Here is a 16,244-nt window from a genome sequence, read left to right as displayed (position 1 = left end):
AATCCAAATAAAAATCAATTTAAATTTCAGGTTGTAATGCAACAAAATAGGAAAAACGCCAAGGGGGATGAATACTTTTGCAAGGCACTGTACACACACACCTGTCTTCGCTGCCCATTACCTATATATTATTTTCTCACACCAAGCTTTGCAATGTCACCTCTTGTTGTTGTTTTTCATACAAAGTTTTATGTTTGGTTGAATTGTCAACAGGTTATGTCAGATAGTGAAGTAACCTGACCTGTCACACTTGTTCAAGTTGGCATGTTGTAAGTCAAGCACAGACTATATGTTTTCAATAAAATAGAGTAGGACAGTTCTACAATACATGTAATAATATTTAGCTGAGACTATATGATTGAATAATATTAAGTTAATTCCAATAACCAGGACCCTATGCACACAATTGATAGTCAGTAATTATCCACCACTTATTCCTCTTAGGCTACTCTATGTCCAATGAATGCATTTAAGGTCCATGGAATGTAGGCAATAGAATGTAGGCTATGATAAAATTGTTTTGATAAATAAACAACTTTATAGAACGCATAGCCTACATTAGGCAAACCATTTAAAATGTATTTGATTGCGATATGGTCAACTTACCTTGGTTGCTCGTGTGTCAGTGAAGTAAACACTACTGCTGAATGATCTACGCTTGGGGAAGGTCAGAAAATAATTCAATTTCACAATTTCGAGCAAACTGACAGAGCCCCCGCTCTCGAACGCGCATGCTCTTGCAGTCCCTCGTCTGGTGCTGCAAGCGACTGAAAGCGGCCGAGATCACAAGCTACCGTTGCCTACCTTATCGAAACTTTAAGGCCGACCGACAACTTACAATGTTACAGTTAGGCAGCACAACTTCATTTGAATAGATTGGCAACCATTTGAATTATGCCAACTCAAATGTAGAGTAGGTCAAATGAAACACACCAGCCTAGAAGCCCTGGCCTGTTTATTGTGAAAGAACACAACACACATTTGATAAATTAAATTGAGCCATAAAACATTCAATCTTCGATTTAATCTCTGTCTGACTTGTATTCATTTGCATTATGTGCTCTGTTCATTCCAAGTAAACAAGATGCTGCTTATTTTATTGCTGAAATTGGTAACAGACAGTAGATCCATAAGCTTAGGCCTACTATTTGTCAAGGACTAAGATGATCATCACACAATTTGATCCAATGAGTTATTATAATTGTAATGAATTACGAATTACAGCAGGGGCAGAATGGGACCAGAAGTCGGCCTTTTAACACACCAGTCCATTTTCTTCAGGTGTGCCTTTTGATTGATGGGCTGTTCCACTAAACTATTTTAGGGGGGTGTCTGTGAAGTGGAACAGCAGCCTATTAGCCAAATGATTATAATTCTGCTCAACAATGGTAACAATAATATTTGTCTACCAAGGTACATTTTAAATCTTGAAAGTCAAAGTGGGAATTTATATTTTTATTTTAATCTTCTGATATTTGGCAACATAATGGCACCAATTTACCCATTGTTGCTTATTTGTTTATGATGACATCTACATTATTATATTATCTCACCCCCCAAAGGAGACAAATTCATGTAAATGACTAATGTGAATAGTGAATTGCATTAATAATGAGCAGTGTTGGACTCACTCTGCTCAGTTACCACATACTCCTTAGTCCCCACACTCTCGTCATGCCCCACACTCTCATGAGTCTCCACATACACCTGAGTCCCCACACTTCCGTCAGTCCCCACACACACCTCAGTCCAAACACTTCCGTCAGTCCCCACACACACCTCAGTCCCCACAGACACCTGAGTCCCCACACTTCCGTCAGTCCCCACAGACACCTCAGTCCCCACACTTCCGTCAGTCCCCACACACCTCTCAGTCTCCACACACCTCAAAGGCTCAACAACCTGATCAGGTTTGACATCATCAGACTTGCATAAAGAGACACAGCAGACCAGACAAAGCATGAACCACTTACAAACACTGAACAACACAAGCAGCCGCACAATTAAAATGATGTCCAATATGATGGTGGTAGAGGCCGCAAAGATGTATAGAGATTTGTTGCAGTATTTGTAGCCGATGATCTCTTTCCGTTCGTAGTTGGGCTGGAATACAGAGAAGATCCAATTATGGCCTGTAGACAAAGTGGTAGGAAATATAATCAATGTATGCAGTTTGAGAGATCTTGTGTACTTTTGTGCAGTGTCGAGTTAAGGCTAAGTTAGAAAAAAGTTGGGTTCAAATCAGACTATATTTATAGAATATTATATGAATAATATAAATTAAAATGGCCAATTTGGGTGCAATCAATTATCTTCTCAGAGATCAAATTATATTTCAACAAAATAACGTTGCAGAAATGCTAATCTTATCTGTTTCTAACTACAGAAATGATTTCAGAACAATCTGAGATGGTAGCTGTCATGGGTTGCTGAAATGACGTGGAATGACCTCTAAGATAGGAAGAACACGGCCCAGTTTCAGTACATTAAATTACTCCTTCCTTCCTCTCTTCAGTGAAGTAATCACTGAGCTGATAATGTTGGATTGGTAGAAGCAATACTTTACAGAAACAGATCAGTGATTACCTTAAAGAAAGGAGGGAGGAAAGGAGGGAGGAAAGGTGTGAGGAAGGAAGCACATTAAAAGTATTCAAACCGGGACACATGTTTCGTAATTTGATGTCTCTTACCAATAAAGAACCAGACGATGATCATGAACCAAAATAGTTTAGACAAATGTTGGCACACAACACGGTCCTTGTAGCAGGAAGAGAATACATAGAGGAGACCGAAAGATCCAGAAATGATCATGTGGACAGGGATGACACGTTTCACTGGGCAGTCATCAATGTACACAGCACCTATGTGGAGAAGTAGAGGAGTTATGTGGATGAAGGGTGATGCGGTATGATGGAGATATAAATGATTTCTTACTAGCTACTTACCCAAGACAATGAAGGTCACCCAAACTGCAACCCATAAGACCAGCATGCAAACTGCGGGATTAGACAACACAAATTTTTTTTCATGTCCTGTCTATGGTTGCATAGCATGATGATATAAAATCGGTACATTTTATAAACCTTTATAAATGTAGACATTTATAATCCTGTACATTAATAAACAGACACGTGTCAGTCATTGTTTTCCCTACCCTTCAGTTATCATCAACAGCACGGCCATATCATGACTAACTGTTCTCTAAAGTGGTGCAAAATGTATATTAGGAGTTATGATGTCATGTTAGAAGGGTTACATTCCAGACTGACTACATTGCATCAACCAATGGTTGGGTGCCACGTCGTCGACTGCACGGTCGGGCATCAGATTTGCTGGTACATTAAACACCTATTGTGAGGCTTCTGTAATGTCGTCAGATTGTAACGTTGCTAATACTTTATAAAATATAGCTCAGGTACGCACCGTCAATACATCTTCCCATGGTGCGTGACACAGATTGGTTGATTGACCTGAATGGTGGATGAGACAAATATAAAATGTACTTTGTTATGAAGACAAGAAGTGATAGTACTGTAGTCGTCGTGTATCCCTTCTGATCTTTGGCATGATCTTATCTTTACTCCTGCTGTCAGTTTCTAAGTCCGTTTCTAGGCCCCCCACAGTCACACTTCCCCTTGCTAACTAAATATAGCTATTGTTGACCCAATGCTACAGTTGAACCATAATTACTTCATTGTTCACTGCTGGTTTGCTAACTCAAATAGTTCAGAGTTATCCTCATCTAAGAGAGAGAGAGAATAGCAGTACAGAGATATTGTTAGTTAATAAATCTCCTACTTGTAGAATATGCGTTCTCTTTAGTGGTCAGACACTTATGCTGCTGAACACCAAATGAACTACAAATGCAGTAGTGAAAGTGAATTGGAACATCAATAAAACGGAACTACGGTGACCTTACTGTAACAGTATGAATCTAACAGTAGTACTTTCAGTTTGATTAATGATAAAAAACACCACATTCTCTGGACTGCATCACTACTGCATCTTGTGGGTGGCAGCAGAGTTCATGTCTCAATCCTTTATCTTAATTCAAACACAAACACTATATTGCTTTAAAGTTGCAGTTGTATTGAGCAGTGGCGACCCGTCATTCAGGGCAGGTGGGGCCTGTTTTTTATAAATAGGTCTTGTTACAGTAGGGGTCCTCAGTCAGTGTCTGGTTGAAGTTGGGCTGATAGATGGAGTAGATCCACACGTTACCTGGAGAGCGAGAGAGAGAGTGTGAGAGAGAGAGAGAGAGAGAGAGAGAGAGAGAACTTTGGTATGAATTTTGAAAAGACTGTCATTATGTACAGTTAATGTTTCCTAACAGTTACAAACTCATGAGTCTTTCACTTCCACAGCTTGAGATACTATAACGTTGCATTTTTGGTGGGAATCAGTTAGTTCTTGGAAGAGGTTAAAAGTGTGCTTGACCGCTTCCTCCTCTCTCTCTCTTCCTATTCACACACAAACATGCGCGCGCATGCACGCACACACACACAGTGTTCTTTCTCTATCCTACCACACCGTCTTTCTCTCTCCCACGGTCTCTCAGACTCACCGCTGATGAACCAGCAGAAGAGGAAGAAGGAGGCCAGGGTGCTCCAGGTGGTGCAGAGGTGGTTCAGGGGGTTGGGGTCTATGCCATCTGAGTCCTGGGCACAGGGTAGGCAAGAGAGCAGGGCTAGGGCCAGGCCGAAGGCCCCCATTACCACCAGGTAAATGGGGATGTAGTGCTGCCGGGGGCAGTCATACAGGTACACTGCACCTATACAGTAATACATAGGGGCAGGAGAGGTTGGGATGGGCAGTTGTGGCAAGAGGGGGTTGCAAAGTGTACAACAGTGGTAAGGAAGGTTTATTATAAAAAGTATTACTTCACCTATGGTGATCTGAGCAATAGGAATGACACATGCAAGTAGTTTAGAGATACCTGGGGGGAGAGAGTATATAGGTTCAGCTTTTTACCCTAAACCCAATATACATATTTTAGCAAACTTTGACTTAACCCTCCCGTTGTCCTAGGGTCAAAATGACCCGCCACTGTGTTGAACCAACTTTATTTAATTTTTATATTTTGGGGATCATTTGTTAGAAGGAGGCAGTGAGACTTTAAAGAAAGTATCACTGCCTCCTTCTCACAAATGATCCAAAAAATATAAAAATTAAATAAAGTTGGTTCAACATAGTGGCGGGTCATTTTGACCCTAGGACAACCGGAGGGTTAAAGGGGAAATCTGCAGTTACTACATACATTTTTTGACCTATAAATTAATTATATGTACCCATTGATTATTGAAGAATATAATTTATAAATGCCTCATGAGTTTAGTTCAACTGTCATACCCTATCAGAACCCAAAATATAAGCTTGTTTTCATTTTACTCCAATGTTTGTATTGTCGTATATGAAGATTATGACGTTGTTAATGTTTTTAAGTGGAATCGGAGAGAATGTTTATCTTAGTTCAAAAGTAGCCATCTGTAGGGTGACGCCCCAGGGGAGACAGGTGATTGGACAGCAGAGGGAGCAACCCATATTTTTGCATTGTTTATAAGTATGGGCTAGAGGAAGAAGAGGTTAGAGCGACCATTGCAATCTGGGGCGTCGCTCTCCGGGTGGGCATGACACCTGTAACTCATGCTGAAATCTTGTGATATGAATAAACTTATGATCAAAGGTTCAGTATGAGCAGACTCCTTTGTTTGACAGCAATGAGCACCAGCAGCGACGTGATAGACTACAAATGGAGGCTCCGCTGAGATTGGCCTGCATCTTCCCTTTGTTTCATTCATGAGCAGCGAGGTGACTACTGCTCAAGCCGGCTAAGGTGAGATTCCTCACAAATTATTGGGCGTTAGTTGTTTGGCTAGCTTATGGATGTGCAATGGTGAAGGTGTACCATGTAAATTACTTGGGTTTGTGCTGATGTGGTCTTGTTGCTGTCGACTAGGGGTCTGTAATAATTATTCTAAAATTTGGTTGCATTGGTAAACGGCGCAAATAATAGGAAGTTTAGAGCAATCGATGGTAGTGAATAAAGGCAGATATACGTATACACAATTAGGGCATTGTGAATCTGATAAGACCTCGAAACGAGGCCATCATAGGATGGGCCATAAATCCTCATAACGCGTTAGGTGTTTTTAGGTCAGTCTAAAGACTGGGGTTGTGGAATTTATTTGATTGTGGTTACGGCTCATCTTTCATCCGACGGGATGTCTGCTTGGGGTAATCTCTCTGTAGATGTCCATTGAACTCACGGCAGCATAAAGTTAGTGGAAAAGGGAAAATAATTTAGGCACAATGCAGGTTATATTGCGTCATGCCACATTGTACATAAAGGCTAAGGCTAAATGCTAATGCTAAATGCTAAATGCTAATGCTGAATGCTAATTGTGTTACATGCTACATGCTAACGTTTGACCTTAGAGGGCCATTGCGATGGAATAAAGCCTCTTAAATTATGTTTGTGTGTGTAGAACTCAGGTTCTATGCGATTGTGAGCTCTGTTAAGTGTTATTGTTTGACTATAAGGGGAAAAGAGAGGAGCTGGGGTAGAATGCTAGCATTCTATTGTCTGGAAATCGTATCGTTAAATGTTTTTGCGCATGCGTTTAATTTTACGACACTACACTACAAAACGGGGGAGTTTACGGCACGAGATTATGAGACGTTTGTTTTATGGCACTAGACTACAACACGTTGTTTACTAAAACTACAGCACGGGGGATTGTGGGTAAATTGGTCATATTTCTGTTAGACTGGGCTGCAGGGGGAGACAGAGAAACAGACACAGAAAAAGGGGAGATTTGGACACGAATCTTCTAGTTGTTAAAGCGGCTGTTGTTTGAAAATGAAACTATTTGTTGAGATGTAGTGAATTTATAAATTAGATATATGTTGACGAATTATAATAAATTATATTAAATGACGGATTAAAATAAATAAAAATGTTATTGAGCTATTTAGTCCTGAGTTAAGTCTTTCAGCGAATATGAGTGGGGGAATATTGAAGTGGATAACTCAGTGATTGCATAAACTGCTAAATTCTTTTTCTGTTTCTATGCTCTTTTGTCATATGAGAGGAACGAGAGGAGAGAGAGGGAGAAAGAAAGAGAGGTGCTGACGTGACATCACGTGACAAGGGGAGGATCGAGTCAAAAGGTTTTGAGGCTGGTTCTGTTTGCAAAATCTTCCCCTACAGGATATTTGATGTTATGACAATTTCACAGAGGCTTGGCAACAGACTGATCATTTGAATAAAATTTGCATTTTGGAGTCTCTGTGCATCACTTGGGTTTGATTGCAGTTGTGTTGAAAATCGAGTACTGACATTATTCTGTAAAATTAAGATAATTAGGTGCTTATAGCGCAAGGGGGTTTATGGGTATTGTAGTGATTGTAGGGGTAGAGGGCTTTGTTTTTAGGATTGGTAAGATAGCCACTAATTGATAAATTGGTAAGATAGGATATAGAAAAAAAAAAATTTGTTTTAATTATTCATAATTTTTAATTGATTTTTTAATTGACTTTTTTTATTTTAATTAAACATATTTTTTGAATAAAATTTTTAATTGATTTTTTTAATATTCATATTTTTGTTTTGATTGATAAAAATTAAAGGGGGGAAGCCATAGGCTATATAGTCTAAAATAAAATAATTCACAATAAAGGAATATAAAAGGGTTGTTACAATGGGGAGAAAGGACAGCAAGGCTATGAAAGTCATTACACCGGTTGATATAGTTGAAAATAGTAATCCTTTAACTAAAGTAGTGCTAGGTTATCCGGCAAATGAAACAAAAGTTGCCCTTCATTCTCAAACAAAAACTGATAAAAGATTCCAGCGATAAGATAAACAAAGGTATAGAGAAAAATGCTAAAGGAAGAAAAGGCGACAGAAAAACTAATGGCAGAAGTTAGTACACCTTTCTCACACACGGAATCAGCAAAAAGACACCCACCTTATGAGAAGGAAGTAGAGCTTAGGGATGTTTATCCTCAGCTTCCAGTGATCATCCAGGAGGGTGATTATTGCATCAGAGATGAAGATGAATGAATAATAGATAGAGGACAAGCAGAAACGACAATAAAAATGAATCCAAAACTCCAGAAGTAAGAAAAAACCGAGATGTCTGGAAACTAAGAGAAGAATGAGGTTCGGAAAGATGAGGATGAAGATACAGAAGAGAAGAAAAACTGCTGAGAAAAGAATCCCAAGAATTGGAGGAGAAGAATACATTGAGGTCAAGGAAAGGCCAATAGTAAGAAGATGATGGAAGATGATATTTCGAGGACAGAACTTAGAATATAAGCTTTTGAAGAATACTGATATGTCAACAACAAGAAGGAACAGGACCAAGAAACTCTCAGAAAACTCAATCAAATACAACTTACAACTGGTGGAGAAGAAGAAGGAGAAGAGAAGCTTTGGTTATGAAGAATCAGAGTGCACCAAATCAACAATCACTGCCACAGCTTCAACAGGACCAGTTCCAACCGCAATGGTACCAGCCACCAATGGGGGTACCAGTTGTTTCATATCCACAGCCAGTTTCTGGACAGACACAGAATTGGAGAGGAAGAGGACGAGAAGGCTTAGAAAGAGGAAGAAGATTTCAGCCACACTTCCAGCAACTTTCAGAAGAGTGTTATAATTATGGACAGGTTGGTCACTTTACCTGTGAGTGCAATGGGCCAGGAGGAAACAACAGAGGACATTTTTGAGGAAGATAAAGGAGCAAGTGAAGATCACCTGTTCTCTAGGTGAACCCTTCAAGGATTCTAGAGGTGCCTAGAAGATCCGAAAGGGGGGTGTCAGCTGATAGCACCGATTAGAGAAGAAGAGAAAATATCTAACAATTGAAGTAAAAACAAAGGACTATGAGAAGTGATGGTGAATAGTGGAAAAACTTTTATCTGTGTTGAGCCTAAAGAGGTTAAACATCTCACTATGTAAAATTAACTAATTAGGATAGGGATTTGAGGTAGTAAAACAGCTAATTACTCTTAAGGAACCAATTGAGCTCTGCTATAAAAATCAAAGAGAAATTAAAATAGACATACTAATATTAGAACATATACCTATTGCATTGTTGGGAAGAGATGCATGGTGTAAATTGAACTGTACAATAAGATGTACACTAAAAACGGCTGTCTGGTAGAAGATTTTAAAAGAATAGGGGTTTGGGAATCATTTTTGCTTAAAAAGATAATATCATAGGAAGGATGATAATCTATTAGACTGCCTATTAGACAATCTGTCTGAAGAATAAAGTTAAAAGGGGTGACTGTTATTCTTGGTTACATTCCTACACCAAGAGGGGAAAAATATTTCAAACTAGGCTAAAAGAGGTTTGATCGTTTGCCAAGTCTGTGTGTAAAGAAGTCAGAAGCAGGTGGGGACTTCCCAATCACATATTCTAAAAATTAGTGGTAAAGGATTTTGTGAGTAAATCAGTGGAAAAAGGTTTTTAAAGGTTAGGAGAAAAGATTAGATTAAAAAAGTTAGGAGAACTAGGGTTGAAGGAACTCTAAGACAGTAAGCTAAGTTTCAAAGTTAGTAGTAAGAGAGAGAGAACAGTGGTGAAGGACATTTTAGAGTTTAGTGGGAAGATAGATATGGTAGGAGTTTAGATCTGTTAGGAGCAGATGCATTGAGAAAGTATGCGTTGCTGAATGATAAGAGAAGATTGAGGGTGATTGAGTATCTACATTTACAATTCCCAGCAGGAAGATCAAGGTAATTGTAGGTGTATTTTTTATAATCAAAAGTTTGAAAGTGAGGGTTTAGAGTAGGAAGAGAGAGTGAATGTAAGTTACATTTACGTCATTTGACACTAGTGGTGATAGATGGAAGTACAAGTAAGGAGTTAAAAGTCTTAGGGAAAATAGATGAAGTAACAATAATGACATTAACACTTCAGTATATTAAAACAACAGTGAGAAGCAATTTAACTCTTTCAACATTGATAGTTATTAAAGCCATAAATATATCACATTTGATTATAAGGGAACCAATAGCTCCAGCACCAATTTTAGACTGTTATTAGGGTTAGGATGGGGACATTCCTCCCACATGGAGAGATAATTATGGAGAATAAGTATTGTTATCAGGACCAGAAGTAGAAGCTGTTGCACCTAGTCAAAGGAGGTATAGTTTGTACAACGATATGAAGTGGAAGAGGGTTATGAGTGATTGTTCATTTATTTTGCGTAATGTTACAGAGAAAGATCAGGGAGAATATATGTGTACTTATCTAGTGCAAGCATTAAAAATTTGTTCCGGTTAAGAATTATTGGTTAAAAGGCTATGTAATTCGTAAAGTGACGCTTATAATGGAAGATTTGAAATCTGTTGAAGCTTCCACAGTCACCGAAGGAGTTCAGGAGAAGTAGATTACAGTAGTCACTCCAACAGTAAATAATACACAGAGGATATCGGTAGCTTTCCCACTAGAAGTAGTTAAGGGTGTTAATACATCAACTAAATCAACTACTTTAATGGTAACTTTGAAAGGGATTAATGGTACGACGGCAGTAACAAATGTAGGAAGTATGACACAGACACAAACAATGACTTTTCTGAAATGATATGGATGGAGAGTGCTGTCAATGATAGTAAGGATAGGGTTAAAATAGGAGAGCAGATAGTGGTAGAGGACAATATAGATTCATCTGAAATAGTGAAGGATACTATCATGGAGGTACAGGATGAGGTCTTTGATTTTAATGACAGACAAGGAGAGATATCTGATCAGTACCGCTCGTTAGGGAAGATAGAAACTAAATGGGTTTGATTCTTCTGTTGTGAAAATTAAAGATGGATGGGCAGGTAGGAATCTTTGGTTCCAGCAGCTAGCTCATTCTGTAAGATCAGTGAGGAATCTTGAGGGTCCATGTCTGTTGAGAATTCCAGCACCAGACACGTGGGGTTCCATTTTAGATGGTCACTCGACCTCTATCAAGTATGTGTCAGTCTTATGCTTTGTCATGGCTGTTGTATCAGCAACAATCAGTAACAGATAAAATAATGTCGTTGTCAAAACATTTGTTTAAGCCTAGGTTTAAGTGTTATTGGGTTAAGTGAATTAACTTGTGTGAATTTGTTAGATGGGAAGGAAAATCAGTTAACAGCGAACCCTGAAGCATTGGAGGTGAAACCAGTGAGGGCTAAAAGTTGTTTTTGTTCTAATAAAACATATGATGTAAGGGGTATGTTTATGGGAATATCAGATTGTGAGGATTACAGTGGGGAAAAAAAAGTATTTAGTCAGCCACCAATTGTGCAAGTTCTCCCACTTAAAAAAGATGAGAGGGCCTGTAATTTTCATCATAGGTACACGTCAACTATGTCAGACAAATTGAGGAAAAAAATTCAGAAAATCACATTGTAGGATTTTTTATGAATTTATTTGCAAATTATGGTGGAAAATAAGTATTTGGTCACCTACAAACAAGCAAGATTTCTGGCTCTCACAGACCTGTAACTTCTTCTTTAAGAGGCTCCTCTGTCCCTCCACTGTTACCTGTATTAATGGCACCTGTTTGAACTTGTTATCAGTATAAAAAGACACCTGTCCACAACCTCAAACAGTCACACTCCAAACTCCACTATGGCCAAGACCAAAGAGCTGTCAAAGGACACCAGAAACAAAATTGTAGACCTGCACCAGGCTGGGAAGACTGAATCTGCAATAGGTAAGCAGCTTGGTTTGAAGAAATCAACTGTGGGGAGCAATTATTAGAAATGGAAGGCATACAAGACCACTGATAATCTCCCTCGATCTGGGGCTCCACGCAAGATCTCACCCCGTGGGGTCAAAATGATCACAAGACCGGTGAGCAAAAATCCCAGAACCACACGGGGGACCTAGTGAATGACCTGCAGAGAGCTGGGACCAAAGTAACAAAGCCTACCATCAGTAACACACTACGCCGCCAGGGACTTAAATCCTGCAGTGCCAGACGTGTCCCCCTGCTTAAGCCAGTACATGTCCAGGCCCGTGCTAGAGTGCATTTGGATGATCCAGAAAAGGATTGGGAGAATGTCATATGGTCAGATGAAACCAAAATAGAACTTTTTTGGTAAAAACTCAACTCGTTGTTTTGGAGGACAAAGAATGCTGAGTTGCATCCAAAGAACACCATACCTACTGTGAAGCATGAGGGTGAAACATCATGCTTTGGGGGCTGTTTTTTCTGCAAAGGGACCAGGACAACTGATCCGTGTAAAGGAAAGAATGAATGGGGCCATGTATCGTGAGATTTTGAGTGAAAACCTCCTTCCATCAGCAAGGGCATTGAAGATGAAACGTGGCTGGGTCTTTCAGTATGACAATGATCCCAAACACACCGCCGGGCAACGAAGGAGTGGCTTCGTAAGAAGCATTTCAAGGTCCTGGAATGGCCTAGCCAGTCTCCAGATCTCAACCCCATAGAAAATCTTTGGAGGGAGTTGAAAGTCTGTGTTGCCCAGCGTACAGCCCCAAAACATCACTGCCTCTAGAGGAGATCTGCATGGAGGAATGGGCCAAAATACCAGCAACAGTGTGTGAAAACCTTGTGAAGACTTACAGAAAACATTTGACCTGTGTCACTTGCCAACAAAGGGTATATAACAAATTATTGAGAAACTTTTGTTATTGACCAAATACTTATTTTCCACCATATTTTGCAAATAAATTCATTAAAAATCCTACAATGTGATTTTCTGGATTTTTTTCCTCATTTTGTCTGTCATAGTTGACGTGTACCTATGATGAAAATTACAGGCCTCTCTCATCTTTTTAAGTGGAGAACTTGCACAATTGGTGGCTGACTAAATACTTTTTTCCCCACTGTATATGATGACTTTGGGTAAGCATGACCTTAAGGGTAGTAATGAGAAATATAATGTTACTTTTTTATGTTCCAGGTAGTAAGAACAGCAAGACTTTGATGGTGAAAGATTAGCTTTTGCCTGACAATGTGACTATTGGGAATTTTAGAGATATTTGGAGGGTTTGTGGTGATGAAGCATATATATTCTTACCCTATGGATGGACAGGATGTTGTTACATGTCAACGTTGAAGCTTCCATATGAGGTTTCTACCATTAAAAGAGGGGTAGCACCGGACACAGATGAATCTGAATCTAGGTTTGGAAATAGGGTGAAAAGGGACATGGCGACATTTCATAGTCTTCAAGCCTATCATTGGAGGATAATTCTAAGAGAGAAGGGGGGACTTTTTCCATGGTATGGTGTAACATTTTTGGCAGATCATATTGATAATATTAGCTATACTTTGATTCCAGATAGTTCAGATAGTATCACTATGCGTTGAAGAATATAAGGGATGCGTTTGGTAGATTTGAAGTAGCTGGATGGTCAGCAAAGATTTGGTTGCAAGATCAGTTAGGCCCAGTAGGAGCAGTGATGGATTAGATTTTAATGGCAGCTTTGATAGCACTGTGTGTGATGTTTGTGATTTGTTGCTGACCTTTGCGAAAGCTATGATATTGAGATAGGTTGGAGTTGGGATGCCTGGAGACAACGCTCAGATGCCGTTGTTGACTGTTCCTGATCTGGATGAAGAGGGACAAGTGGGACTGGATGGAGTATTGATGATAAATATCCTTTTTGATTTTTTTTATCTTTTTTTTTTTTTTTTTTCAATATTACTGTGATTTTAGTATGATGTTATGAATCAAAGGGGGGAAGTGTATGAATGAATCGTATTATCCTAGTTCATTATTCTATCATTTATAGTGATTCATACATCATTTATATATAATTTTTATATTCTTAGTTGATATTGATGTTTAATTTGAAAGTGTTGTTTTGCAAAAGATACTGTTTGGTCTTTTCTTTTCTTCCAGAAGCATTTGGGGGAATATGTGGAGATTGAAATACTCAAACAAGGACAATATGAAAGGAGAATGACTGGAGGAGATGGAACAAGGAAGGTGTGGAAATGTTCCCATTCCATCATCAACAATGCATTGGAAGAAGAGACTACGGGGGAGATGAAGTGTAGTGGACTACATTCCAGTGTCTGCAATGAAATATAGACATATTTGCATGTGTAATAGATAATTTGTGTCATATTCTTAGGTATTAATTTTTGTAGAATGATATTTGATGTTATTGGATACATGTGGGGATCTTAGATGTTTTTGTTTATTTCGTGAATGCTTAGGGACAGGGAGTCTAGGCATGGATAGAGGTCCACGGTAGGGTCCGATGGGTTGACCAGCCTTGGTGTGGACATTTTGGATAGTATTTTGTTTGCAGGGACTTACATGTGTATTTAATTGCATCATAGTTTCAAATGCATTGATAAGGATTTATGAATTCATCGGGAGTACCTAGGTGGTTGCCTGGGGCAGAGGGACCGTGAGAGAATTTTACTGTCTTGATTGATGGATGGATTTGGAACGAAGGTTGCCAGACAGTTTTTCGCTCTCACACTCCATAAAGATTTGTTCATATTTCATAGTAATGTATTCACACTTCATAAACATTTATTCATATTTCATAGAAAGGTATTTACACTCTAGAGGAAAATGTTTTTGGTTTAATGTTAAAGATACTCAATAAGATGAATTGTTACTGGTCATAATCCTATTCTGTTTGTTTTCGAGACTGTTTAGTCTCGAAGGGGGGAATGTCGTATATGAAGATTATGACGTTGTTAATGTTTTTAAGTGGAATCGGAGAGAATGTTTATCTTAGTTCAAAAGTAGCCAGCTGTAGGGTGACGCCCCAGGGGAGACAGGTGATTGGACAGCAGAGGGAGCAACCCATATTTTTGCATTGTTTATAAGTATGGGCTAGAGGAAGAAGAGGTTAGAGCGACCATTGCAATCTGGGGCGTCGCTCTCCGGGTGGGCATGACACCTGTAACTCATGCTGAAATCTTGTGATATGAATAAACTTATGATCAAAGGTTCAGTATGAGCAGACTCCTTTGTTTGACAGCAATGAGCACCAGCAGCGACGCGATAGACTACAGTATACAAACTAAATGTCAACAAAACATGGTTAAAACTATAATGTTGATATCATGGAGGGTCAGTCCTTGCATCCATAGCCCTGTCTATGAATTCGAGAGTGGTTACATTTCTCCATATTATTATATTATATTATTTCTCCAGCCCCATCCCTCAGCTGTTTACCAATAGCTATGTTATTGTTTCAACTGCTGAATGGCGCTTTAAGTGGAAGTTAGGATTCGCCCCTAAATGCACCATTCAATTGATCTGAGCAACTCTTAAGTGATGCAATCGGACATATTCAATCCCACCTAATATTCCTGTGGTTGGTTTGGGAAGGTGACGCATGTGTTGCAGCAGATTTCCGTTCTCCATCGTAGCGACACAGTCAGGCCTACAGAGGGCGACAGAGAGCCATGACACAAACATTACATAGAATTCAATGGTGTTCAACGCTTGGAAAGTTGCAGATAGAAATGTAATGTATAGCTCTCACAATTCTCAATTAGCCACAACAGAGATAATAGATATGAGTTAATAGATCATCAATAGTATTATTTCCGTTGTAAACATATATTTCTCTCTTGTACTCTCCGCACTGCTAAAGCTAACTCTCTCTCCTCTGCTCTTGTCCTTCTAGACCTGTCTGCTGCCTTTGATACTGTGAACCATCAGATCCTCCTCTCCACCCTCTCCGAGCTGGGCATCTCCGGCGCGGCTCACTCCTGGATTGCGTCCTACCTGACCGGTCGCTCCTACCAAGTGGCGTGGCGAGAAGCTGTCTCCGCACCACGTGCTCTCACCACTGGTGTCCCCCAGGGCTCAGTTCTAGGCCCTCTCCTTTTCTCCCCTATACACCAAGTCACTTGGCTCTGTCATATCCTCACATGGCCTCTCCTATCATTGCTACGCTGACGATACACAACTAATCTTCTCCTTTCCCCCTTCTGATAACCAGGTGGCGAATCGCATCTCTGCATGTCTGGCAGACATATCAGTATGGATGACGGATCACCACCTCAAGCTGAACCCTGGCAAGACGGAGCTGCTCTTCCTCCCGGGGAAGGACTGCCCGTTCCATGATCTCGCCATCACGGTTGACAACTCCGCTGTGTCCTCCTCCCAGAGTTCGAAGAGCCTAGGCGTGACCCTGGACAACACCCTGTCGTTCTCCGCCAACATCAAGGCGGTGACCCGCTCCTGCAGGTTCATGCTCTACAACATTCGGAGAGTACGACCCTGCCTTACACAGGAAGCGGCA

At 39.8% G+C, this 16,244-nt stretch overlaps 1 protein-coding gene across 1 annotated transcript; it reads right to left on the bottom strand.

Annotated features, from left to right (window-relative positions):
• Window positions 1–1,005: 1,005 nt before the first annotated feature.
• On the bottom strand, window positions 1,006–4,938 carry LOC121572979. Its single transcript, XM_041885016.2, has 6 exons — window positions 4,886–4,938; window positions 4,565–4,771; window positions 3,424–4,221; window positions 2,946–2,996; window positions 2,691–2,861; window positions 1,006–2,132 (listed from the first exon to the last, which is right to left on the bottom strand). Exons 3-6 carry the CDS (start codon window positions 3,440–3,442, stop codon window positions 1,606–1,608), a joined length of 768 nt encoding a protein of 255 aa, XP_041740950.1. The 5' UTR covers window positions 3,443–4,221; window positions 4,565–4,771; window positions 4,886–4,938; the 3' UTR covers window positions 1,006–1,605.
• Window positions 4,939–16,244: the final 11,306 nt, after the last annotated feature.

The sequence above is a fragment of the Coregonus clupeaformis genome, unplaced genomic scaffold, assembly GCF_020615455.1.
Source record: "Coregonus clupeaformis isolate EN_2021a unplaced genomic scaffold, ASM2061545v1 scaf0327, whole genome shotgun sequence".
Lineage (NCBI taxonomy): Eukaryota > Metazoa > Chordata > Actinopteri > Salmoniformes > Salmonidae > Coregonus > Coregonus clupeaformis.
This window is presented reverse-complemented; position numbering and strand designations above follow the sequence as displayed.